The following is a 26,986-nucleotide window of genomic DNA, read 5'->3' as shown; positions in this document are numbered from 1 at the left end:
TCTGCTTCATGCTAGTGGTCACCTTCCAATAGTGTGTTGAGTTGACTTGGATCACAAACGGGAAGAAAGCATTTGAAGAAGCTACCAAGTCTTTTGATTATAACAAGGCTTATGATATTACATACTTCGATTTACAAAAGGAATTTGATAAGGTAACACGAGAGACTTGTTAGCAAAATGTAGTAGGAATTAAAGATGGTATTTCAGAGTGGATTCAGAACTGGCTAGAATGTAGAACACAAAGAGTAGTAGTAGGAGGGATATTATCAGAGCAGGGAGCTATGGGAAGTGGAGTCCCACACGGATCAGTGCTGGGACCACTGCTCTTCCTCATTTATATGAGTGACCTTGACAGGGACATAGAAAGTACATTAGTCAAATTTTCAGCTAATAGTTTGGAATCTGCTAAAGTCACCCAAGAAGATTTAAAAAAAATCCAGAAGTGGGTGGAAACCTGGCAAATGAAATTCAGTATAGCCAAATGTAAAGGTCTGCATGTGGGAAATAAAAACATGAGGAAGGATTACTTTATGGGAGGAACCAAATTGGAAGGTCCTCGATTTGAAAAAGAGTAATGGTTGATGAAAGCTTTTCAGGTTCTAGGCACTGTGCTGTTGTGCTAAAAAAAAAGGCCAACAGGTTGCTGGGATATGTAGCCATAATTATTGAGTATAAATACAAGGAAGTTATACTTACCTTATACCATACATTTGTTAGACCACACTTGGAGTATTGTGTGCAGTTCTGGGGACTGTACTACAATAAAGATATAGAGGCTCTGGAAAAGATTCAAAGAAGAGCGACTAAATCGACTCCTGGTATGAAAAATAAAAGCTATGAGGAGAGACTAAGGATGCTTAATCTCTTCTTCATGCTTAGCAAAAGGAGATTTAGGGGTGATTTGACTGAGGTTTTTAAATTCATGAAGTTGATCAACAAAGTGAACTACAATAGATTATTTAGGTTTAGTTCTGTTAGTAGAATAAGGGGACATAAATGGAAATTAGCTAAATGAAAATTCCATCCAGACATTAGAAATGTTTTTGTTCACTCAGAGTAGTCGATGTGGGGAATAGCCTGCCAGGTCACGTAGTAGAGGCAGAAGCTCTGGGGATTTTCAAGACCTGTCTTGATACGGTATTAGATACTAGGGCTGGTTCACTTCGAATGTTTTCTCCTCCCGAATTTTCCCAGTATTATTCGGATTCGGGTCTTTTTCCCTATCTCTTTGATGCGATTTGCTCAGAACTCAGCACCAAGTTTCTCGATTAAACAAACACACACCTGCATTGTGACAGCGAGTGAGAGTTTCCCTTAACACTAGATAGGCCAGAGCGACTGCATTGCGCTCTGGGGACTTTATAATTGAAATTACCCCAAATAAATACAAAATCCTCCTTTTTCCATGACTTTCCTAAATATTTGGCCTTAAACTAACTGCGTTTTTTAAATTTCAAAAAAATTACTCAGTCAAGAAATACGAGCAGTTCGAGCCATTTTCGTCACAACACAACCCCCCCGAAAAAACAAAACAGGTTATTTTACTCAGGTGCGAACGTCTACACCAGCACACTGTTCAGCAACTGAATAACCAGCACTTCGACTCGAGTTTCCCAATAAAGCGCTATCGAAACTTAATTCGCACATATAATCACACGAAATTCATCCACTGCAATCGTTTTTAAGGTAGGCGCTGTAGTGGTGGAAATGATAGGCTTTTAGTACTCCGCGTAGATTGCGCCACTGACATATTTTCAGGTTTTCTCTGAAACTGAGGCTTTGAATAAGAAAAAAAGTCTCTCCAAAGAGAAAGGGAGAAATGTTCTGGTGAAGTTGTTGCAAGTGCCAGAACAGTTCTTTTATCAGGCAGGACAAAATGAAAAATAATTAATCATTAAGTTTTTTATGTAGCTCTGTGGTTAGTTTGCATCATGGAGGTATATAGGAACTGGAGACATAGGATGACCAGGCGGTGAAGCACCGTAGTGCGTATATGTTTATGCTCCCATCCTCCCCAGTTCATGTATATGCTTCATGGTTCACACTGACAGTGGCTATGTCTCGCTTTATTTATTTATATTTATTTATTTATTGCTGTTGTTGTTGGCATCTTCTTCTAGCTTATCTAATAGAATATAATATTTATTTTGATGTCCTATTGGTTATAAATAACCCCCACCCCCCAATAATATTGCAAGATGAAGAGAAAAATAGTGTGCTCAGTCTACCCACCCTGTATAAATAAAGGTTAATAATAAACTGAAAATGAGGGTAGATATTATTTCATCTTGTAGGCTATATACAAGCTGCTTAGTAATTGTTTGAGGTGCGTTTTCTTTATTTTGACTACAAGACCCCAAATGCCCCCAAACCAGAGACTGTAAAGTGAGCAGCTTCATACAACTATATTAAATATATAAAATATCCTTACCTGAACACGACTGGTTTTGGCCCACTGGACACATACACTAAACACGAAATTATATTTTTAGAAACACAGAAAGTGAACGATCACTTCTAACAATTGATAATTTAGTTTGCAGCTAGTTAGAATTTAGCACCTGTCGAAACACCTGTAATTGCCCTTTAAGTGGTTGAATTTGTTTATTTATTTATTTAAGTGTGTGCATGGGTTTAACTATTGGGCTATATGTAGAACACATGACTCAATTTAATCCATAATAAAAAAAAAATTTTTAAAGAAAAAAAAAAGATTATTATATTGAGGATCATGCTACGATACCTTTTTCAGAGGACTTAGGTTGCAAGTTGCAAAAAAAAAAAAAAAATCCATGAGCGTTGTTTGCTAATACCAGAGAATACGTTTTTGTGGGAATATAAATTTGGCATTTTAAATTTGCACCGCAGGGACTTGACCATTTCCTTCATTTGGCACTTATTTGAGAATACATTTGACGAAAAAAAAAAAAAAGGTGCGGCTACCCTGACAGTCAGTATGTTTGCTTGTAGACTTTTTGTTTTGAACCATCGCCCTGTTGTGACCGGACTTTGGCTATGGAAAGAATGCTGGCTTCGTTAGTTCACTACAGTATAGGCCTACAACGTGACCGTGGCTCATGTGTAAATAGAAACACGCCCACGTCCTTATTTGGCAGCGAAATTCTCATGTATATGAAAGTTCTCCAAAGACTACTCGAATGTCTTGTGTTATTGACACACGTCTCGAGTCACCAGGTTCAGGGGTACCAGTGTCGATCCTGGACCTGTCTCTTCATCAATTCCGTATTTCATAAGGGAAGAGAGAAAAAAATCCTCGTGCTAGCAACGTGAGAGACTTACGCAAATTTGACAAACCCTACTGTACAGTCACGAGTCACGTGTTCGTGGTACTTGTACGTGCAGCGGAGTTGTTGTTGCCTTGGAACTGTAATTTCGTCACACTTGGTCTTATTATTTCAGGTTCGATGTGGGTAAATATCCCTGCTAGCGGTGTTGCGGACACAAGATAACCCGCGCAGGTGAGTAAACAAAGTATGGACCACAACCAAGACGCTGAATGTTACTGTATTATTTTAAAAAAGGAAAAGTTAATCGCAGAACGGTACGTGGCCGATGTCACGTAAAGTTCATATAACGAATCGCTCGCTATAGGCTATGATCTGTACGTTAGTCTACAGCGTAAATTTGCCATTTGGGAACATAAAGAAAAACGTGGCAATGTTTAAACAACAATTTAATCTATATTTCTAGGATGCAGATATGCTATTTTTCGTGTAGTCTACCGCGTTTTTAGATTTGGGATATAGACAATATGCTGTGATATGGGTTCTTTGTTCAAGGTAGCCCACATACAATACACGTGTAAATGTGCGAAATTTTCCGAGTGACGAACACTGTCAGACACCATGGATGGCTGTGTTGTCTGTCTTACTGCTCTGTAACTTTAAAGTAACTCTCTCTTTCTTTCTTTCTTTCCTGTTGAACATGGAAGAATGTCTTACTTCCCAATGTCTCTGCGTGGATGCCACTCATGGGAACACTGGGAATGGGACGCCAGCAGCAAGTCTCCAGCTGCCCAGCTGTCACCATGCCGACAGGCAGTCTACTTCCACACCAACATGCTTCTGGAGAGCGAGGGCACTGCGGGGGTCCGGGGTACCAAAGGTAAAGGTATATTTAGGGATGTGAGACTGCTGGGACAGGGTCATCCTAGGCTGGTACAGCCAGGTACACATCTGTTATCAAAGTATTTCTGACATTCAGGACTTTCCAGTACCATTCATGGTGCATATATTAGACACAGCCAATCAGTGACCACACTATATGACCAAAAGTATCTGGACACCCCATGGTCTGGGTCTGTTTTTTGTGGTTTGGGCTAGGTCCCTTAGTTTCTGTGAAGGGCAATCTCAATGCTACAGCATACAATGACAATTTGACAATTCTGTGCTTCCACAACAGTTTGGGGAACACTCTTTCCTATTTTAGGGCAGTGCCCCCAGGAACACAGGAAGGTCCATATAGAAATGGTTTTGTCAAGAACAATGTGGAAGAACTCGACTTGCCTGCACAGAGCCCTGACCTCAACCCCATCCAACAACTTTGGGTTCAGTTGGAAGCTAACTAATCAGCCCCACTAATGCTCTTCTGGCTGAATGGCAGCTAATCCCCACAGCAATGCTCCAACAACTAGCATAAAGCCTTCCCAGAAGAGTGGAGGTTGTCACAGCAGCAAAGGATGGACCAGCTCCATATTAATGCCCATACTTTTAGATGAGATGTTGGATGTCAGGTGTCCGTATACATTTGGCCATATAGTGTATTTTGTTCTTGTGTCTGAAACTTGGTATAGAAAATCCAGCCTCAAGTGTCAGTGTGAGCGAATGGATGATGGGAGGTACAAGGTAAATGAGGAGGTGGGTGGAGTTGAGCATGAGGTCTGTGACATCACCACGTCGGTCTGGATGTAACATGCTGAGTCGGTTGCGTTGGTAGGTTTCACCCACGGAGAGCACTACTGGGAAATTGAGTTTTCAGAGCCTCCCTATGGAACCTCAGTGATGGTGGGTTTAGGGACAAAGAAGGCGTTACTGCACACTGGGGGCTACCAGTTCATCAACCTGCTCGGTAAGCACAACTAAGCCCAGCCTGTGGTCTTTCTAATGCCTGGCCTGTTTTCTTAATGGATACAGAATGAAAGTATATCCAGTAATATCTGGTCCAATGAAAAAGGCATTCAAGGAGGATTTTTGGCCTTATGAAATCACTAAAAGACTTTGTGCAAGGTAGAGTATGATTTTAAGTGATTAAAATAAGCTGAATATAATTGAATTACATGGTTGCGAAGCCACACACATGGATGGAAATCCAGGATATTGTGGTTCTTTAAGATTGGGAGGAGCTCTTTATATTTGAAAATACTATTTCTTAACTGTAAACATTGGATTTAAATGACTTTTATTTTCATACACAAACAGCTTTACCATAATGCAGGCTTCAATAGTGTCCTAAAGCCATTATGGAAGTACCTGACATCACTGTCAGCATCACAGCATTCCTGGGGACACACAAACTTAATTTGCTTTGTCCAACTTTGTATTCATCGTAATGACTGGGAATGTTGTAATTTTATTCAATTTCCTTGTGACTGGGAGACACAATGCACGTGAGCAGTTATGTTTTCAACAGTACCCTTTGATAGAGTCCTTGGTTAACGTGCAAAAAACACTGAAGAAATTGCGTTGTTGTTTATCAGCTTGATCTTGCACTCCAAATATGAGAAATCTAACCTTTAATTGAGATAAAATTGTTCAAAGGACAATTTTATCTCAGCTGGGCCCAGCTTGTGTTTTTTGGTGGGGGTGTCTGGGCCCAGCTTATGTTTTTTGGTGGGGGTGTCTGGGCATGGCCTGTGTCTCGGCCCAGCTTGTGTTTTTTGGTGGGGGTGTCTTGGCCCAGTTTATGTTTTTTGGTGGGAGTGTCTGGGCTTGGCCTCTGTCTGGGCCCAGCTTGTGTTTTTTTGCGGGGGGGGGGGGGGGCACCTGAGCATGGCCTGTGTCTGGGCCCGGCTTGTGTTTTTTGGTGGGGGTGTCTGGGCTTGGCCTGTGTCTGGGCCCAGCTTGTGTTTTTTTTTTGGGGGGAGTGCCTGAGCATGGCCTGTGTCTGGGCCCGGCTTGTGTTTTTTGGTGGGGGTGTCTGGGCTTGGCCTGTATCTGGGCCCAGCTTGTTTTTTTTTTTGGGGGTGGGGGGGGGGTGCCTGAGCTTGGCCTGTGTCTGGGCCCGGCTTGTGTTTTTTGGTAGGGGTGTCTGGGCATGGCCTGTGTCAGGGCCCAGCTTGTGTTATTTGGTGGGGGTCTCTGGGCATGGCCTGTGTCTGGGCCCAGCTTGTGTTTTTTGGTAGGGGTGTCTGGGCTTGGCCTGTGTCTGGGCCCAGCTTGTGTTTTTTGGTGGGGGTGTCTGGGCTTGGCCTGTGTCTGGGCCCAGCTTGTGTTTTTTGGTGGGGGTGTCTGGGCTTGGCCTGTGTCTGGGCCCAGCTTGTGTTTTTTGGGGGGGGTGGGGGGGGGGGGGGGTGCCTGAGCATGGCCTGTGTCTGGGCCCGGCTTGTGTTTTTTGGTAGGGGTGTTTGGGCCCAGCTTGTGTTCTTTTGGTGGGGGTGTCTGGGCTTGGCCTGTGTCTGGGCCCAGCTTGTGTTTTTTGGTGGGGGTGTCTGGGCTTGGCCTGTGTCTGGGCCCAGCTGTTGCAGTGTGTGTCGTTTTGCATCGATGCTGCCGCGGTTGCTCTTACGCGGCGTGTAAAGGGTCTCTGCTGCACCTCTGCAGGGATGGACGAGGAGAGCTGGGGCCTGTCGTACAAGGGCGTCCTCTGGCACGGCGGGCGGAGCAGGAAGTACACCGAGCCCTTCTACGACAAGATGACCGTCATCGGCGTGCTCCTCAACCTGGACGCAGGCACGCTGGGGTTCTATCAAAACGGCCTCAGCCTGGGACCAGCTTTCTCTGGACTGCATGAGGTGGGAGGAAGCACGGGAGGGGTGGGGGGAAAAATCGCTACCAAATCTGCATTCGGGGAGGTGGCATATTTACACGATTAAATCACGACATGTAAGGTTTTCCGGACCCAAAATGGAGGCCAACAGTGTTTGCTGGTAAACAGTGGCAAAGTTCTCCGTTCCTCTGCCTCTGGTTGGGACATTGAGGGTCTGAAAATCAGTATTTCCTGATTAATCGGGGAATTTCAGGAGGGAAAATGACATCCCTGAGCACTGTGTGAAATTTTGAGTAGTAGTCAGAAATGACAGAAGGCGAGGTTGCCTTTCCATTCAATGAAAGTTTCAAATCTAGAGGTTATTTAAAGTTTGAATGAAGTTTTCCAAGTGGGGAAATAATTGGTGCAATCACTGAAGCCAGTCATGCTGCAAACCGTCAGGAGTCACCAATAATTGCTCATTTGTGTTTTTGTGGTCTAACATCTCAAAACTATTAGGATTCTATGCATGCTTCATTTGACCACCCCAGAAGGTACCTTATCTTGGTAGAAACCAAACCCCTCAGCTGCATGGGCAGTAAAAAATCTGACAAGCTGCAGAACTGTGATAAATTTGCGCCGAGAGTCTTTTCTTGTCACTTTTGAGTTTCCTACCAGGGACCGATGTCGTTGCTTCCCTCTCTTGGTTCCCATCGCAGGTGGGAGCTCCTCTGTTTCCATTGGTCAGCTCCACGGCCCCGGAGACCGAGGTTCAGCTGGGAGTGCGCACCACCCGCCTGGTCTCGCTGCAGGAGCGGTGCCTTAACGCCATCGCACAGAGCCTGGGGTCCCGCACCCCCCTGGGGTCCCGCGGCCCCCAGGACTCCCTCCCCCTGCCCCCCAGCCTGCGGGACCGGCTCGGGACTCGTCTGCTGCCCCCCCTCCTTTGAGGCGCTGAGAAGGTGTCTCCGTCCCCTCTGGTGTCACGTGACCCTCAGAGACACGCGCGCGGGTGGCTGTTGGTCAGATTGGGTTGCTGGCATTAACGGTCTGTGTGGACGTTTAGGGCCGTAGCCACAGATGGGCCACGCTATTCAGGTTTTAAACGTTTTTTTTTGGAAAGACATTTCATTTCTGCAGTATTCAGAGGTCTTGAAGAGCTATTGCTCTGGTGCTACTTCTCCAGTCCGCGATTGTAGACTAACGCCCCCCCCCCCCCCCGGTCCGCGATTGCTTCTGTTATCCCTCCACTCCTCCCCGTGATCGGTTGCCCTCGGTGACTTCTTCTTTACCGCCACCAAAATGATTGTTGAGAACGAGATCCAAAATCGCACCTTTACCTGTCTGGGGAACATTTACGGCAGAGATCGATACCACCAAAAAAACATATGATCAGGGAATCGGGTCCAAAGAAGAGCACAACTGCTTATGCACCCTTGGCTGAGATAGAGTAGAAGGATTATTGATCATTGTCGCAACATGTATTCTGTTGTCTTTGAATATATTTTATATCCTGTCAGTGTGTCACTATTCAACCTCTTTTATAGTTGTACATACCTGGGGCCATGTGGGTCCAATCTTAGGGAAGGATCTCTGCCATGACCTTTCTCTTTTATTTGAAGCGTTGCAGAGTAAACTTCTACCAGACAACCAACACAACCTCTACAAAGTCCTTTACAAAGGCGTTTTTAATGTGATTCCGTATAGTATATTTTTACTGTAAAACTCATGCTGTTGTTAATTAATTTTTTTTTAAATGGATTAAAGGGAAGATATTAGTCTAAACTAATTCTTCATGCATATTATCCACATGCAAATTTTATTTATATATGCAGTGTTGTCTGTAAGTGTTTGGGCAGTGACACAATGTTGTCGTTTTGGCTCTGTACTCCGGCACAGTGAATGAAACAATGAATATAAGGTCAAAGTGCAGACTGTCAGCTCTAATTTGTGGGTATTTACCTCCTTATTGGGTATATCCTTATTACAGCCTTTTTTATGCATAGTCCCTCCATTTTAGGGGACCATAAGTAATTGGACAAATTAACATCATTTTAAATAGTTGTTGTATTTATTAGTACTTGCATTTGATGACTGTTTGGAAGTCATCATAGATATCACCAGATGCTGGGTATCTTCCCTGGTGATGTTCTGCCAGGCCTATGCTGTAGCCATCTTTAGTTCCTGTTTCTTTCTGGGGATTTTTGCCTTCTGTCTCATATTCAGCAATTGAATCAGACAAAGTGGTGGAAAAACTGTGAGCCATAGAGCCTTATTTATGAAATGATTGTTGATTGAAGTTTGTGCTTCAGAGAATATAAGAATAAAACTTGAGTAAAGCATGGATCTGCTCATATGTATGTGCATGTGTTGATATACTCCACTTTATTTAGCAACCACTCTTATCCGGAGCAACTTAAAAGAAATGGGCCTCATTCACAAAACTTAAATTATTCTTACATTTGTTCTTAAAAACAAAACAAAAAAATGTGGCATTCGTGACACATGTGCAGACCTTTCTTTTTATGCATATCCCAGATGTATGAGATTATGAATGCTGACTGTTTGTACATTTTATGCGTCATCCTCTTCATGTGACTAGCATAATTAAACAGCCATGAACACATACAAATAAGAAAAAAAATGATTGAATGCCTAAAATGTTTGTGAAAACATTCTCACAAGCAGTTTACCATCAAATGTGATCGTACACATGTTTCGTAAATGAGGCCCAATGAGTGCATTCACTTGAGTAATATGAGTGATAGTGGCAGCCCTGTCGTTGAGGTTGCTGCCCCAGCCCCTGTGGGGTCAGTACAGACAGACATTGTGATTGGGAGTTGTGACCACGCAAGGGGAAGGAGAGCGAGTGCCCTCAGTGTGGCAGAACGGGGAGATCTGACCGAGGTGTAGGGGAATTGTTATGAGAAGGGTATTGTTTAGGTTTTAGCGCCCTCTATTGAATGTTTCCAGTGAAGTCATTGTGATATACAGACCCCATGAAATGCAGACATTTTGTCCTACGCTAATGTTTACTAGCTTCTCATAACCACGGGCTAGGCTTAACCCTAGTTCGATTGTGTCAGTTCCCCAATTTCCAGATAACTAAGTCTAAATACTGTGGCATTTCCCACAGCTTGATTGCTACCAAAACAAGACATTTTTTTCTTCTTGTAATAACACTACTCTGAAATTTGGATTGCTAAAGTTTAGATTATTAGAACTCCAAGGCTGCTCTTGTGAACAAAGCAAATCACAGATTACAATCTTCATGTGTTACTGTAACATCAAAACAGGTGAGATTTTTGTTTTAAATCAGTCCTGTCCTCCTGGTTACTTATATAGTCTGTGCAGACAAGGAGGTGGAGTTGCCATTTTATAATTCCTCTGTTCCACCCAAAAACCAAAGTACAAATTTAATTTGTTTCAAGTACTAGTCATGAACCTTTCTCTGAAAATGGCTGATAAAGACTGCTTCTTTTCCACTTCCCAGCCTATTGCACTTGTAAAAGTGTACAGGCCTCTCCGTTCCCTACCCTGGCTTTAATCATGAATTTGCAGAATTTTTTTCTGAACAGCTTTCTTCATTTCTACTGGCTAATAATGTATTTGAAGCTCCAGACCACTCAGACAGCACTTGTTGTAGTAATGAATGCTTTTCTTCTCTCTGCAGGCTGTGGTTGCATTTCATGCTAGTCCTACTTGACTTAAGTGCTGCCTTTGATTGAACAAACCAAGAAAATCAGTATTTTTGTCTGTCTCCCTTGGAAAGCTCTTTTGTGGTAGAAATCCTATCTTTCAGATAGATTTCAGTTTGTCGAGGTAAATAATGAGTCATCTAAGTGGAGCAAGCTATGGAGTATCACAGGTAATGTACCCTTGCCTTTTATTCTGTATATGCAGGGAACATTATAAGCAGACATGGTTAAGTACCATTGCTTTTCAGATGACACAAAACGTATATATCGCTTAAACCCAGTGAAGTCGTCCAGCTTGCCAAACTAGAGGCCCGACTTAAAGTTTTTAAGGCCCAGACGATCCAAAATGTCCTTTTATTGAATTAAGTTAAGACAGATATTAGCAGTAGGCCCCATATTGTTACATGTCTGCTTACATTTAGATGGCTTCACTATCACAGCTAAAGCAGCTGCATGGTACAATATTACTTGGCATGACTATTGACTCAGATCTCTTTTTTCAGGCGCAGATTAATAGCATCACAAGAGTGACATCCTTTCACCATGGGAAAACAAATACATTTAAGTAAAATATTGTCCCTGCATAATGTTGAAAAACGGTTCGTGCTTTCATAATCTCACAGATGGATTACCGTCACGCTTTACTATCTGGTGGCAATAATCTGACCTTGAGAAGTCTCCAACTGCTTCAGAATACTAGGGTTCTTGCAAAAGAAATTTGAACATATCAGTTGGGTGTTTGCATCTTTTCATCGGTTGCTTGTGAAATTTTGGATTGATGACAAGGTTCTCCCCAAACCTGTGAGGCTTTAAAACGTTTTGCTCCAGAATGTCTTAGTGGGCTACTTACTCCGCACTCACCGCCACAGTCATTTCATTCATGAAGTGCTGGAAACAGGGCCGTGCACAGACATTTTTGGGGGCAGGGGCTCAATTGAAAAAGAAAAGGGCAACCTCCACCCCCCATGCACCATCCCCACTATTTTCATCCTGATATTGCCACATGACACCACGTTCATAATCACACACTATGTTCATAATATGGGCCCTGTTTTGGGTCTTCTGAAACATATTTCCATTTCCATAATACGTCATTCATTTTTGGACCCGATAAACTTATCCAGACATGTTCATGCTCTACAGATAATATCCCCCACAACACTACAACAGCATCTCACACAGACATCACATACAATTTAGTCGTCAATGTTTTTTATCCTTTATTCCAGGAACAGGGATAACTAAACACTGTCACAAAGCACATGCAATATTATAAACACATTTCCTTAATCTCTCTTTTCTTGGCATTGCACTGCAACCAGCAGATGAGCAAAATTAATTACTTGCATGTTCACCATTAACCGGACCAAAACAGCGGCAAAGTATAAAATTTACTGACATGCATAGTGACCTGGAAGCAGTTTTACCTATTTGGCTCACTATGAATACAACTTATATTAAAAAGTAGACCAATGTTCTTTTTTGTCTTTGTTTACATTTTATAAACTTCTATTTTTTCAAAATGAAAGCAAGTTAATGAAAGTGCACTGTTCTGACCCGAAGCACAAAAAGATTAGGCTAAAATTGAATGGTGACGGAGATGTTGCATTGCAAGCCACCTACATATATTAGGAGAACGTGATTCAATATCATTTAGCCATTACTTTGTGCAGTCAAAATTATTTTAATAATATTTTAAGGCAAAAAACTACAAGTGTAACTTTAAGATTAGATAAGCTGTGCCACTCTGAAATGCCTAATTTGAGGATTTCATAACTTCCATCTATTTTCATGTCTTGTGTCATTTTGTTATTCTGAGTATATTTGCGAAATACAGTAGTTACAGCAATATGATTTAGGGACACGTTTTGTGCATCGCAAGAGAGGATAAACCACACAGCATGACCACAAACATGCTAATACGGCACACATTCACTCACACACACAGGCGCGCAAGCACACACACATACACACAGACACACACACACACACACACACACACACACACTAAACAGACTAATTTGTTACATGTGTTACGTCTATAAATATAAATCTCCAATTTCCCAGTGTATTTTGCCTTTCATTTAGGTGTATTTGCCCATAATACCGGTGACGGCAAATCCTGTTTCCCTTTTTAAGCTCTGAGTAATCGATCACATGCAAAAGCAGGCTACTGCATTTTCTTTTTTCCTTTTTTTTTTTGTTTCATTTTTAAAATTAGCAGCGTGCCACTACCACCCATTTGAAACAACCGGCTGAACAAACGGACTAGCCTACTGTCCGTGGCATTACTAAAGAAAAGGGGACACTTACAACATCACTAATCTTAGCGACATGCTTCAAACATTGCCTATTTGTAAGTTATCTTGCTTGACAAAGGGGCTGTCATTAATTATCGTTAACCATAATTAGCTAGACTAGCTTGCTTGTGGGCTAGTAGCCTATAGGATAACTTAACCTAGTCTAAAATTGGCAAATCCGATATAAACCAGTTTATTCTATTTTGAGCATCGTAAATGTTGTTGTTTCAACTGTGATGTTGTTTTATGACAGTGTAAAAGAGTATACAGTAGGAAATTCACAGTATTATTACCTGTTATCTACGGATGTACAGCAGCGTGCATCCATAACAAGTGGGCAACTGTGTCGATCAAGACAAAATAGCAGCGCCCGGTACTGCAGCTGAGGGGTCGCGATTTACGCATGACGCTAAAACTGCGGACCCGTGCATATATGTATGTGTGTATATATATATATATATACACACACATATAGGTTGGTGGTGTTTATAAATTGTATTTTATATACAAGACAAATTATAAATGCCGCCGACCAAAAGGGCACTCGTCGAGCGAGAGGGCAAAAGGGCAGGGGATCAAGACCCCCTTGAGGTCTATCTGTGCACGTGCTTGGTTGGAAAGTTCCAAGACGTACTAAAATTACAGTGGGAGGCTGAGCCTTCTTCTACAGCAGTGGTTCTCGAACTCGGTCCTGGGGGACCCCTGGGTATGCTGGTTTTCATTCCAACCTCAACAGCAATCCCAGAGTTTTAACAAGCTGTTAATTTCTCTTAATTAGGTGCTTTTCATGTTTTAGAGCTGGGGTTCCAGAAAGGGCCAGTGTGGGTGCACACACCTGATTCTACTAATCAATTGCTAGAGTCATTGCTAAGCACCTTGATTAGTAGAATCAGGATCAGGTATGTGCACCCACACTGGCCCTTTCTGGAACCCCAGCTCTAAAACATGAAAAGCATGGTGTGACTAGTCAGACAAAGCTTATATATAAATTAGTTGACTGAATTAAGGTCAAAAAAGAGACCCAATAGAGTTCTGTCGGATGGCAGACAATTTGACGCTGCTCTAAGTATGTAGCTGGTCACTTTGTTCAAACATTGAAGCTAATGGCACTACCCATCGATGGATGTAGCTTCATGTAGATCATGAACTCCCTTGAAACCCTTCCTTTGACGCATAATACATAAAAATGTGTACATTTGTGTGAACAAATCACTTCAACAGTTGCAACCTTTTTGTGGCACTAAACACACATCCTCCATTTTTCAATTTCTCACCTTTCAACCTGTCATGGAAATAAAACTTGAAGAAGCTGAAGAAGTACAGGGATGGTTTCTTCTATTTTTAATAGAATTATTAATGGTTTTAAATCATTAGAAAGCAGTTTCATTTACAAAAATAAGTGCAACAGGAAACCACATTAACTCTTAACCAATGTGTGCTTTAATTTTTGATCTTCTTGAGGGAATACGTATGAAGCATAGTGCTCATCAGTCATCTCCTTCATCTGCTTTTTCAATGACCTTCCTCATCCACCTCCTCATACGGAACAAGTGGGTGTAAAATCCATATTTTCCATCCCTGTCACAGCCTTCTCCCCAAGACACGATACCAACCTGGTACCAGCGGTTATCTTCTGGACTCTGATAAACAACAGAAAGAAAAGAGCACTTCATCAGCTTCCTATGCAGATTGTGCACCAAGGCTAATGCTAAATGCTAATGCTAGTAGTGTTACCAGGGTTGTAATAACTTAGGGATGAGGCAGTGTTGATGTAGAAAACGGCTCATCGACCATGGAGCACGCTGGTGCAAACAAACGGCTGCAGTGATTGATTGATTCTACTTCCTGGCTAATATCCACACAAAGTGTCATCAGAAAGTATATGCCCTTTGTTTGATTGGTGATTACCAAAGTGCACCATAACTAGTGGAGCTCTTCTCTGTTTTATGCTGGTAAAGTGACATCACAACTATCTTACCCCCTGTTATACTATCCCTGAGTGTTGCCTGGATGTGATTTATCATAACATAGAGGAGTGGTATAAATTCAAACCATGTGACACAATTACGTTATTGGTGGCTGGTTGGTAAGAGTCACAAAGCAAAAAATCAATATCACAAATAGTTCTGGAGTGATCTGGTGATGTCATTTCAATAATGACAATTAATATGGGTGAGACTACATTGAGATAATGCTCTAACTTAATTTATTCATCTGTTGCATTTTAAGAAACAGGTTGGTAGTGGATTATCATAAAGGCAAAACAAAACACACCCAAAAACAGAAGAGATCAGTGCTTAATATGATTTTTTTTACCTTCATGACAAAAGGACCCCCACTGTCTCCTTCACACGCGTCACCGCTTTGCGGGTCATCAGGCTTGAACCCTGAAATGAGTCACCAGTATCACCCAAAGAGATCTTTCTCTATTACAAAAAAAGTTTAAGTACTCTTTTTATTAACTAAATCCCAGATAGTGTATTTAAAGTGCACTTGCACTTTACTTTCCAGAAGTAAACTTAGATCACAATTTAACATAACTCAAAAGTCTACCAATTTAGGATACAAAGTTTAGATGCAGTCCATAAATGGTATACTTAACATACAGTTACAGGAAATACTTTAAGTACAGGCTACTTAAAATGGGCTAGTTTAGTTTCATAAAATGCTAAAACAAATAGTCAAAAAAAATAAACTTGCTGCATTTAAGTATTCTTAAAAAAATTAACTCAGTTAATTATTAGTTAAATCAGATGTAGAATAATATTTTCTTTGTAATGTAATTTTAGCTTTGTAATTGTGGTAGGGTGGGCGTGGTTTTGCGTTGGCTGCAGAGAGAGAGTGGGCGGGGCGGCTCTCGGAACTCTGCGCCACGGCTGTTGGGGTTTATTAATCAGCACTGAGGGTTAATTGTGTGATTGATTGACAATGTGCTGATTACCTCGACAGTGAGCCTGGACGTTTAAAACCTGCTCGACCGAGAGAGAAGCGGGAGAACGGGAGAAGGAAGGAGAGCTGACGGGCTGTCAGCCGTGAATTGAGAAGCAACACTCGGTTATTGTGTATTGTAACCAGAAAGCCGCGTGGCGGCCGAAAATAAAAACAAGACGCAGTCGCGTCCTGAAGGAATTAACGTGTCTGTCTCCTCTCTCAAACGAGCGGTAGCACTCGACCTGCTACAGTAATGTAAAACGCAGTTCTGTAAAACCGATTTATCTTAGGAGGTTTTTCCCTGGAGCCTTAAAGCCAAGAAACCAGGTGAGATGAGTTAACTATAACCAATTGCTTTCATTTACGCTATGAGCCGAATAACACTGAAAACCGACATTGCTGCTCTCCAGGAACAGGTCTAGGGAGTGGTGATGTAATTGAATCATGTCTAAGCCAGCACGCTGTCAAGTGGGCAGAGGTAGAACATTGCATTACATTCATTTAGCAGACGCTTTTATGCAAAATGACGTACAAAAAGTGCATATCACGGTCATTGGAACAACTGCAAAACACAGGTTTGATAAGGTACGATACTCATTTCGTACAGCTATTTCTAGCCAAGAACACGGTTCAGTTCACACAGTGACCACTATTCTGACCTAACCTATGCCAGGCCAAACTGGGGAGAAGAGCAAGCTGCAAGAACACACCTGCGCAGAACATGTTGTCGGTGACCCGAATGGCAGTGGAGTCGCGGCAGGTGGACTGGTCCACGATGGGCAGGTGGATCTGCTGCAGGACGGTGGGCAGGGAGTGGGGGGAGGAGGACCACGTCTCGTAGAGGTTCCCCCAGCCCGTGACACGTCCCTTGTATCCCGCAAACATCAAGCTATGTGGGAAGAGAAATCCCGTCGATTCATGCTTAGGAAGCTTAGGAAACATCGAATTTGACATTTGACATTAATGCCGCATCTGACATTCAATATCATGTTTGATGTTAGACAACCTAAAAGGTTTCTCACTTGAGGTGTATCTTTGATTGCCAACTAACATTTTGATGTGAATTGACATACCTGTCCCAATAGTTTTGCATTTATGATGTGTCCATATATATATATATATATATATACACACGCACGCACACACACACAGCAAGCTCCGTAATGTTTGGGGAGAAGACTTAATAAATTTTTTTTTAAATTTTTTTTTTAATTTGGCTCTGTATTATTGTACTCTGTACGATTTCATATTTGCAATCAAACAATTCACATATGGTTAAAGTGTGCATTCTAAGCTTTTATTTAAGGGTATTTTATACATTTTGATTACAGAAATTACTGCACTATTTATACATAGCCGCCCCCCCCCCCCTTCATTTCAGGGCACCATAATGTTTGCGACAAATGGCTTCACAGGTGTTTCTAATCACTCAGGTGTGTTCAATTGTCATTTTACAGTGAAACCAAAATGGATTTTAAAAATACCCTTAAATAAAAGTTGAGTGTGCAATTTAAGTATATGTGAATTGTTTTATTACAAATCTAAAACTGTGGAATACAGAGCCTAATCAATAAATAACTGAGTTGTTATGGAGCTCACTGGATATATATATATATATATATATACACACACACACACATATATATAGTAGTCCAGTATTTGGACAGTGACACAATTTATGTTTTGGCTCTTGTTAATTTGACACAACAATGCTAATACTTCTGTACTTAACTGTATGCCTACAACACAAGGCCAGCTGTTTCAAGAACTTCCAAAAACACAAATGAGCCATTGAAGCTTATTAATTGCGATGTAATTTGCAAACGAACTATTGTATATCGTAGATGCATGTGTACTCTTTGGAAGTGTGTTCTCACGTCTTTGCGATTTTCTTAGTTGGCAGACAGATGGGGTGGACCACATCGGTGAAGGTCACCGGTCTCCTCATGTGCAGGAGAGCAATATCCCGATCCAGGTTCTCCTTCCAGTTGTATTTCGGATGGACGATGATGTCATCGATGGCCACAATTATCTCTGTGTTCCTTTCGAATCTAAGGCATCAAAGAGGTGGCATTTGCATAAGTGGCAGTTAGATTTTTTTTTTTTTCAGGGGCATCCAAAGAGTTTCAGAGCCCTTCCTGTGTGCTACATAGTGCATTCATGTCTAAAACCACTGGATTTGAAATTGTGCTGGTAGTTTTGTTTTGTCACAATCCGTATTTCATATTTAAGTTCATGAAACACGGATGAAATTGTCTTTGATAACTTTCATGTCACAGCACAAGGACTCACGTCAAACATACAGCATCAAACTGTAATTTGCGTCGAAAACAGACGTTACGCATCGAAGGCCACTCGCCTGGCACGTTGGTGCTTGCCGAGCCGAACGATGATGTCGTTGATGGTGAAGTTCTTGCCCCAGGGCGGGTAGAGGATGCAGTGCGCGGCGGTGAGGATCCACTCATCGCTGATGAGGCTGGCTCCACACAGCAGCTCCTGCGGGCTCTTCTTGTACAGCATCACCTGCCTGGAGTCACCCAAACCGACAGCCGTCAGTCCCACCGTTTCCTATGGAAACGCTCCCTCCCTCCAGCCATTGGCTCTTCCCAGTCACATCCCACTCAAATAACTGCTGCTCTTTAAAGCCAACTAAAGACTTTTATTTGCTGCGCCTTTGTGATCTGTGTAAGTGTAATCTGTATGTAACCGAAAGGAACGCGCCTGCACTTTGGTCGTTTCCTTTTTACTGTTTATCGTCCTGGGACGCCGTGGAAAACAGGTTAGATGTGATTGACTGATCACAGATACGGAATACAGATACCAGGTTTCCATTCATAAAAAGAGAAGGAATAGACCCAAGGCTTTCAGCTGCGGGATACTGTGGAAAGATAAATAAAGAAAGATATAGAGGCGCTGGAAAAGGTCCAAAGACGGGCAACCAGATTGATTCCGGGTATAAAAGATGAGTGTTCTGAGGAAAGGCTGGAGATGCTTGCAATTTTTTTAAGCTTAGTAAAAGGAGACTTAGGGGAGATTTGAGGCTTTTAAATTTATTAAAGGGATTAACAAAGTGAACTACAGGAAATTATTCAAGTTGAGTTCAGTTAGTAAAACGAGGGGGCATAAATGGAAACTGGCAAAGGGTAAATTTCACATAGACATTAGGAAATATTTTTTCACACAGAGAGTGGTCAATGTGTGGAATAGCTTGCCTGGACATGTAGTGGAGGCAGAAACACTGGGGGTATTCAAGGCCCGGCTTGATACAGTGTTAGATACTATTTAGCTTTTAGGTAAACTAAGCATTAAGTACAGTTTAGTGGTAGGAATAGACGAGCAGTGTTGGGTTCTCGTCCTATGTTATGTTATGTTATGTTGTGTTACGTTATGTTAAACGCGATGCGGTTGTGTCCGTGCGTCCTGTGTTTCTGCGAGCGTTCATACCATGGCGCGCTCCCTACTTCGGCCTCTTTGCCTTTCACGATTCGACCTGCCCGGTAAGACTCCAGCAGCTCCTCCTCGGTCGAGTCCTGTTTATTCTCCCTCTCAAACTTGGGTCGCTCTCCGCACACTGGAATTTGAGGCAAGCAGAAATGGGTAATGGGGGGGGGGGGGGGTTAGTTGAAGCCTGCAGGAAACCTTGAAACAATCAGTCGCCTACTTCTTCTGACAATCCACTCATGAAGACTGAGGTCAGAGAGTGTATAGAGTGAAATTCAAAAGTAAACTTTAAAAAAAAAACATCACCACATACAATTATTATTACAATATAATTATTACCAAAGGCCCAGTATAATAGGTATGTACATCATTTAATCCACAAAGGTCTGCTACAAATGGTACATCATATGCAATAGCCTTGGAGGTCAACAGTATTTCAGCCTATGAGAGGATTCTTGCCTAACATGCGGCCCTACCACATAAGACAAGACCGAGGCTGGGGAAAAAATCTGCTTTTAACTTTTTTCCCCAAAACTTGGAATTCCACTTGTAACTCTGGAGTCACCATTGTCCCAGCTGACAGTTTTTGGTTATCCTTTATTAGTGTAAATGTTCTCATTTGTCTAGTTACCTGGATGACCCTTGAATGTTATCTTAAATTTGACATGGACCTTCCTTGATTTGTTCTAATGACTAAATGACAACCATCAAGGGATGCTGCCAATGAGTTTATCTGCAACATGCCTTAAACGTATTTCTGAAATTTTGTTCGCACTTATTTGGAACAATACAATGCTCCAAGACTGCATGGGGATTGTTTTAGTCATAATGTTATCTCACAACTAAATGGGAATCTAGCCAGACCCTTATCCATCATTCTGGAAATGTTTAGTCTTTAGTGAGGTGCCACCTGCACCTTTGCCAGGAAGTCTGTATGGAACTCCTCTGTTATACTCATGAGCTGATACTTTACACCTATTAGGAAACAAAGAATAAGAAAACATTTTGAAAATGACAATTGGGTCTTTTCTTCCACCTTGACCTCACCTCCACCTGTCCATGCTCCCCTCCTAGTGATACACCTACCCAGTTCTCCTTTGCCAAAGGATCTGGGGCTGAAAAATGCCTTTTTCGGACCTGGGCCCACCGCCCTTTCTCGTGTCGCGTCGTAATCATCAATCGGTTCATCTGTGGGCAGAGAGAAATACATGCAAAATATTCAATGGTACTCCACCAAGGTAAAGGCAAAATATTCAATGGTACTCCACCAAGGTAAAGGCAAAATATTCAATGGTACTCCACCAAGGTAAAGGCAAAATATTCAATGGTACTCTACCAAGGTAAAGGCAAAATATTCAATGGTACTCCACCAAGATACAGGCAAAATACTCAATGGTGCTCCACCAAGATGCAGGCAAAATATTCAATGGTGCTCCACCAAGATACATATGTAATATTTTTAAAAAGCTACAAACAACAGCACACAAACAACAGCACCAGCAGAAACGTATTTGCATCCTTCAAAATGTGTGCTGCCAGTTGCCTCTTTCTCTTGACTTCACAGTCTATGAGCTGAGCTTTAACACTGCTCAGAGATCACAGCAAAGGGGCCGCAGTGTTCAGAAGGCATGCCTCCAGAAACAGGCATAATAATCCAAATCCACCTGAAATCCACCCACCCTGGGCATTACTACAGATAATAGTGTGTCGCCTCCAAGGAACCCATGGTTGCAGGCACAGGGTTAGGCAGAAAGTGGTCACACCTTCCATATATAAAACCTGGAAATAAACCTCTCTCTCTATAACTGTTGTGTTGGGTCATCTAACATTTGCTTGATTTCTTTTTTCTTTTTTTTGTGTGCTTTATTAGGGAACTTTAGGTAGGGAAGACAGATGTTTTAAGACTTGCCTGCTTTGTTAGTCCTTGGCTCAGGAGCAAGTTAAAGTTTTAATGTTAGCCTACAGAAATCAGGACACCTGCCGACTGCCCTGGCCTACCCTGCTATCGGTTTTGTCGACTGCTCTCCTTATTCATTGGCACATGAGCCCCTGTGGCCTTCAGCAATCTAATGCCTCTTGAGCTCTTGCAATGACAGATCTTATTTCTGGTATCGTCTGTGATAGGTTTATTCTTGGTAGATTCTCGGTAGTGACCACTGATCACGATTAGTCATACTATTCCTGGTACCGGCATAACCTTTTGTGGCCACATCAAGCCTTGGTAGATCCGAGCTCTGATTAGCTATGTCGACCAATTTTTGGTAGAAAAGATACAGAGACAGCAGCCTTTTTATAGTATCTCTAACTCACCACACAACTCCAGATCACAGTAGTCCATGGTGATGTTGGGCTTGTCCACAAAGCACCAGGGCCCTTCTAAGTCCCCGTCCGGGTTTCGGCAGTGGTTCTCCACAAGTTCGACTTCTGGAAGGAACTCTTTCCCAGCACTGAGAAGCACTGCTGTAGGGGACTTCCAGGGTAAACACTTGAAGCCTCTCATGGTGACAGAGAGATCTCCTGTATAGTCCATGCCATTGTTGGCCAAGCAATCCTTCTTTGTGTATGTGGCTTTCGCATCAATGGTAGGAGGTACTGGAGGAGGCACAAAAGGCTGACCTGTGGAGTACACACAGGGGTTGGAGGACAGAGAGTAACAGGCACACTCGTAAGCCTACCACAAATGTTAAACATTGCATTTAATAGATGAAAATGAGGACAGGAATTTTAACCAAGGAAATTTATGTCAAATGTCCCAACAACTACAGAAATTCCTCATCCACATCCTTGAGATGGCTCAGCCATACGGAAACCTTTTTCTATTAAAGCAGGTGACAGCAGCCACACCATCCTGGACTCCTCTAATGACAAACTGCTTAAGCCAACACGGACTTTGGGAGCCAGACTTTGGGAGCAACTGTAAGATATTGTGAGGAGATCGGAAAGGATGCAGGATGGGGAGGTCTTTCTAAAGCAAATGGGCGCGGACCAGGGGGTAAAGACGAGGACCCTACCACATATTGGGACAGCGCAGGGTTCTCTCCGGACGGTGGCATCCCGGGTGAAACACCAGGGCCCCGTAGGGCTGTTGTCTGGGTTCCGACAGTAGTTCTGTATCAGGGTTGGGTCAAGTGTAACGTTGAATTCCCTAAGAAACATTTCTAGTCAGAAAATCACCTCTATCCATCCTCTGGAGTAATATTAGATGTTGGAGAGCAGGTAATGTTGAAAACCTACGTGATTCTGTGTGGGAATTTGCTGGTCCAGTACTGACACAGCCTCCCTGATACAGTCACAGAGCGGTCACCCTGATAGTTCACACCAATGCCAGATGAACAATTCCCTGCCAAAAAATAAATACGTTTTTAAAAATGTAAACAATTCTATTCTTAATGGGTGCTGTTAATTCAAAATTGTTGTATTATTTAAGAATTATTTATCTGGGGCGTGACAAATTTGAGAGACTGTACTTCAGAACTGTTTACATCCTATAGTCAATGCAGTCCTAAGGGACAGCCAATGACTATTTTATACCCTACAGTCCACACAGAACTACAGGAGAATTAGCGCAGGCATAGTATGTGTATTTCTCATTGAAATCCACAAGTAGCTTTTGTTGTTGATGACCTGATGCTGTGGTAATTACACTGGAACCTTGGTCAATGCAAACCCATGTTACTAATGGCAAGGCAAAACCAACTGTGTCCTACTGCTGAAGACCGACAGTTGTGGGCAGGTTATGATCACTTAGTAACTTGGTGGCTCAAATATACTGACATACCAATTAGAGTGAAATAAATAGATAAATTAATTTGTGCAGATACATATATGTACGTAGAAAATATACTATATATATAGAAAATTGTTTTTACCATCCAAACATGTCCGCAATGTCTGTAAACCTTTAACGTCTCTTGGCAAACCAGTTCCTTTACAATCTTAAAATAAAAAGGAAAAGTTGAGTTACTGTGACATGCTTTTTGTGAAGAAGAACATTATTCATATACAACACCATACATACAAACACACACACACACACACACAAACATACACACAGATGGGCAAAATTGTTCAAAATATTGGCTCCAAAAACATTTCAAAATAAAACAGCATTTTGGGTTTGGAAAATACAAAAATACAGTTCTTGAAAAGCATTGCGCTTAGTTGGATAGGAGAGCATCAGACCACATTATTTGTTCTAACCTCAGGTTCTAATACAACAGACCTAAATAACAAAGGTCAGCAGTACATTACTAACCCCCTTATGTTATACCAGTTAGCTCGAATTTGCAATTATCAACAGGCACAAATATCTAAATTGCAATGAAACAAAACTGCATGGCCTGGGAGAGAAATTATATTTATCAAGGTTTATTTTCTCATAATCATTACAGGGCTATTCAAAGTCTCATTTATATATTATGTTTCAGAATGATTCAAGTGGAATAAATTCCTATTATCACATCCTATCAGTGAAAACATTCTGAGACCACCTCTTTTCTGATTGGTCAACAAGAGGTTAATGGGTAAAATGGGGCTGGGTGGTTCATCTAGGATAAATGATGAGTGGACAAGCAAACCAGATGTCTGGATTACTAAAAGCAAGTGGATGAGAGAAGCACACATGGAACAGAGGAGAAAGCACAGTAAAGGCTTTAATTGCATTTTTTTTTTTTTAAATAGTTAATTAAATTAATTAGCTTTATTTAAATGGAAAAACATTGATCATTTGATTGATAGGAGAGTGATCAGGATGTATTCTGAAAATACATAAATATTGAAGATTCATGATAATTATTGTTCTTGGATTAACAGTTGCTATTTGGCTTTAACAGCAAATATCACACAGTTTTGTACATTAAAAATTATATTTATATTTTAAAAGAATATTTTATAATTACTGAGAAAATTCCTTCTTACCCACATATTTGTTCCAAAATCTGGTCTGGATTGGGGAAAAAGAAAGCATTTTTAAGTTAATACTGAATAGAAATAATAGATATTAAAAAATAAAAATAGTTAATTGCTGAAGTATTGGGACAGTGACGCAATTTTTGTTGTTTTCACTGAGTACTTCAACACAATGGATTTGAAATAAAATAATGACTATGGGGTCAAAGCCCAGACTGTAAGGCTTAATTTGAGGGTATTTGCATCCATATTGGGTGATCCGTGTAGGAATTACAACCTTTTTTATACATTGTCAACATATTTTACAACAGCAAAGGTAACTGGACAATGGGCTGCTCAGCCGTTTCTTGGCCAGCTGTGTCTTTGCATCATTGGTTCATGCACAAGAACGCGAACAAAAGTAATTGATTCTAGGTGTGACATTTGCATGTGGAAGCTCTCAACATGGGGGCCAAAGAAATGTCAATGACAGCAAAGGGCAGATGAGATGACACTTAATCTGTACGAAAGGGATGGAAAGAGGGAAGTGTATAGAAGGAAAGCAACTGCTCATGATTCAAAGCACCCCCCTCATCTGTGAGACAAAGTGGAGCTAGCGCTATGACTTGGGTGTGCACAGCTGCCTCTGATGATGGTTGATGATTGTGATGTGATTGAAACATCTTACAGAAACAACTTATCTGCTCAGATCCAACCAAACGCCTCAAACGTCACTGGACGGCACTTCACCTTTCACCAGGGCAATGACCCCAAAACATTCGGCTAGAGCAATCAAAGGAGTTTTTCCAGGAGCAAAAGGTGGAATGTTCTTGACTGGTCAGTCAGTCAGTCACCCATCCAGAATCCAACTGAACATGCGCTTCACTTGTTGAAGATGAGACTGAAGGAAAAATGCCCCAGAAACAAACAGGAACTGAAGGTGGCTACCGCACAGGCCAGGCAGAGACAGATCATCACCAGGGAAGATACCCGGTCTCTGGTAATGTTTATGGGTTTCAGACTCCAGGCAGTCATTGAATGTGAAGGATTTGCAAGCAAGAACTAAATATGACAACTTTATTTGATATTAATTTGCCTTTATATATATTAATTTGTCTTTTGGACAAATTCAAATTGGGAGGACTACGTATAAAAAGTGATATAATTCTTACATGGATCACTGGAAATGGTTGTAAATACCCTGAAATTAAGGTTAATAGTCTGCACTTGTTTCACTTCAAATCCAATGTACCGAAGTTCAGAGCCAAAGCAACTAAAACTGTGTCACTGTCCCAATTCTTTTACTTTTGCATTCATGAAGTTAGAAAAGGTAACAGGAAATACATTGCAGGGGATATACACATTTAGTGTCATACTATGAAAATGCCATGGACATCGATTCTGGAATGACCAGGAAGCAGTTGTGGCCTTGCCTTTAAGGTCAGCTTGTAACTACAGAGCACACAGTGCTGGCTGTCCCCTATGACCGTGGGGTAAGTTGGTGGCAGTTACGCTTGGCTCACCGTGGGTTCGGTCTGCTCAAAAACTTCACGAGCTTCCTCTTTGTCACAGATCTCCTCCAAGCATTCTCGCTCCAGGTCCCCTGGTTTCACTTCCTCCAGGAAAGAGTTCGCTCTCCTCGCACGGACGAAAACTTGAGAAGCCAAGTCTCTGTCAAGAAATACTTACAGAAATAGACAAAATAAAACTTTAATTAACTCCTGATTTAAAAATGCTATAATAAATTGTTAGCGACATTACGACATCGACTAAATATTTAATATTATTAAAGCGATTCAGGTTAAGGACGTTGCTCAAGAGTATAACAGTAGTGCACCAGATGAAATTAAATTTTCAACTTTGGAATTGCCGGCAGAGTTAATCATAACCATTATGCTACATTATAATTAATGTAATAATGCTTACATTATAATTACAAGGGTAATTCTCATATTACCTAAACTACAATTACTACAGGCACAAATTAACAGACCATAACTTAACAATGTTAAAATATACAATATAGTTGGATGATCTAACAGCACATAGTGGTTCTATTTTGATTGCCTCTTTTTTTCTTTGTCACTTATGAATTATAAAATAAATGTTGCAGACCTTAAAAAATGTAACACCGTTCTGGATGCTATATCTGAAAAACCCAGCATTCATGTAAAAATTGGTAGTCTATTATCATGTCAAACTATTTTGGAAACAGCCAATGCACTGAAAAGTAAATCGCTTGCTAATACAATGAAACAAAGCAAATCTTTTACTCTTACACAGTGATCACAGACAATATTTTTCAGCATCTGTGCTAGATTTGCCTTACCATTTTCACAAAGTGTGATTTGAAGAACAGAAGAAAGGATAAAGGAGAGAAGAAGAGCTTGTTGTATTCCACCCATTGTTTCTGATGGTGAGAACTGAATTCCTGGCAAAAATCTAGGACACCCTGCACCCCCTCTCCACCCCCATCACCCACCATCAACCCCCCACTTAAAACAACATGCAACCACCTGGTTAATATTGAACCGATGTGGAGCGTCTGAACTCCAAGAGGCCATTGCTCCCTTTCTGTTCAATTTAAATGTAATAATCTTAAAATGTGCTTCGCTGCTCCCGTGTCTGCTTTGTACTCAAATTATGTTAGACAATGGTGCTGCACACAGTTTACTGGCATTAACGGGTGGATAACCACCTTGCTTTTTCTTCTAAACTGAAAAACAATACTGCTCTGTCACAGAAACTGGGCTGCCTTTCTCTCTAGATCTCTAGTGCTATTTGCACTTTGGTCAGCATAGTCCA

At 41.6% G+C, this 26,986-nt stretch overlaps 2 protein-coding genes across 3 annotated transcripts; one reads left to right on the top strand and one right to left on the bottom strand.

Annotated features, from left to right (window-relative positions):
* Nucleotides 1-123: 123 nt before the first annotated feature.
* Nucleotides 124-9,268, top strand: si:dkey-23n7.10 (SPRY domain-containing SOCS box protein 3). 2 transcript variants are annotated; one of them, XM_064313576.1, is made up of 5 exons: nucleotides 124-3,479; nucleotides 3,953-4,125; nucleotides 4,957-5,088; nucleotides 6,780-6,970; nucleotides 7,644-9,268. In XM_064313576.1, the coding sequence occupies exons 2-5, from the start codon at nucleotides 3,954-3,956 to the stop codon at nucleotides 7,872-7,874; spliced, it is 726 nt and encodes a 241-aa protein (XP_064169646.1). In that variant the 5' UTR covers nucleotides 124-3,479; nucleotide 3,953; the 3' UTR covers nucleotides 7,875-9,268. The 2 variants fall into 2 exon arrangements, with proteins under 2 accessions (XP_064169646.1, XP_064169647.1); XM_064313577.1 differs by lacking the exon at nucleotides 4,957-5,088.
* Nucleotides 9,269-14,248: 4,980 nt separating this feature from the next.
* f2 (coagulation factor II (thrombin)) lies at nucleotides 14,249-26,666 on the bottom strand. Its single transcript, XM_064313574.1, has 14 exons — nucleotides 26,511-26,666; nucleotides 25,705-25,865; nucleotides 24,212-24,236; nucleotides 23,164-23,229; nucleotides 22,529-22,634; nucleotides 22,306-22,439; nucleotides 21,605-21,910; nucleotides 20,381-20,482; nucleotides 19,298-19,424; nucleotides 18,213-18,380; nucleotides 17,731-17,904; nucleotides 16,564-16,742; nucleotides 15,239-15,309; nucleotides 14,249-14,562 (listed from the first exon to the last, which is right to left on the bottom strand). Exons 1-14 carry the CDS (start codon nucleotides 26,584-26,586, stop codon nucleotides 14,410-14,412), a joined length of 1,848 nt encoding a protein of 615 aa, XP_064169644.1. The 5' UTR covers nucleotides 26,587-26,666; the 3' UTR covers nucleotides 14,249-14,409.
* Nucleotides 26,667-26,986: the final 320 nt, after the last annotated feature.

This window comes from Anguilla rostrata, chromosome 16, assembly GCF_018555375.3.
Source record: "Anguilla rostrata isolate EN2019 chromosome 16, ASM1855537v3, whole genome shotgun sequence".
Classification (NCBI taxonomy): Eukaryota; Metazoa; Chordata; class Actinopteri; order Anguilliformes; family Anguillidae; genus Anguilla; species Anguilla rostrata.
The sequence above is the reverse complement of the archived record's forward strand: the minus strand, read 5'-3'. Positions and strand labels throughout refer to the sequence as shown.

Excerpts from the sequence above, each read along its gene's own strand:
- si:dkey-23n7.10 (XM_064313576.1), top strand. The coding sequence starts at position 3,954 with ATGTCTTACTTCCCAATGTCTCTGCGTGGATGCCACTCATGGGAACAC. Across the intron at positions 5,089-6,779 it reads CCAGTTCATCAACCTGCTCG|GGATGGACGAGGAGAGCTGG; the intron begins GTAAGCACAACT and ends GCACCTCTGCAG. Across the intron at positions 6,971-7,643 it reads CTTTCTCTGGACTGCATGAG|GTGGGAGCTCCTCTGTTTCC; the intron begins GTGGGAGGAAGC and ends TTCCCATCGCAG.
- f2 (XM_064313574.1), bottom strand. The coding sequence starts at position 26,586 with ATGGGTGGAATACAACAAGCTCTTCTTCTCTCCTTTATCCTTTCTTCT. Across the intron at positions 22,635-23,163 it reads ATTGCGGACATGTTTGGATG|GGAATTGTTCATCTGGCATT; the intron begins GTAAAAACAATT and ends ATTTTTTGGCAG. Across the intron at positions 14,563-15,238 it reads GGGGTCCTTTTGTCATGAAG|AGTCCAGAAGATAACCGCTG; the intron begins GTAAAAAAAATC and ends GTTGTTTATCAG.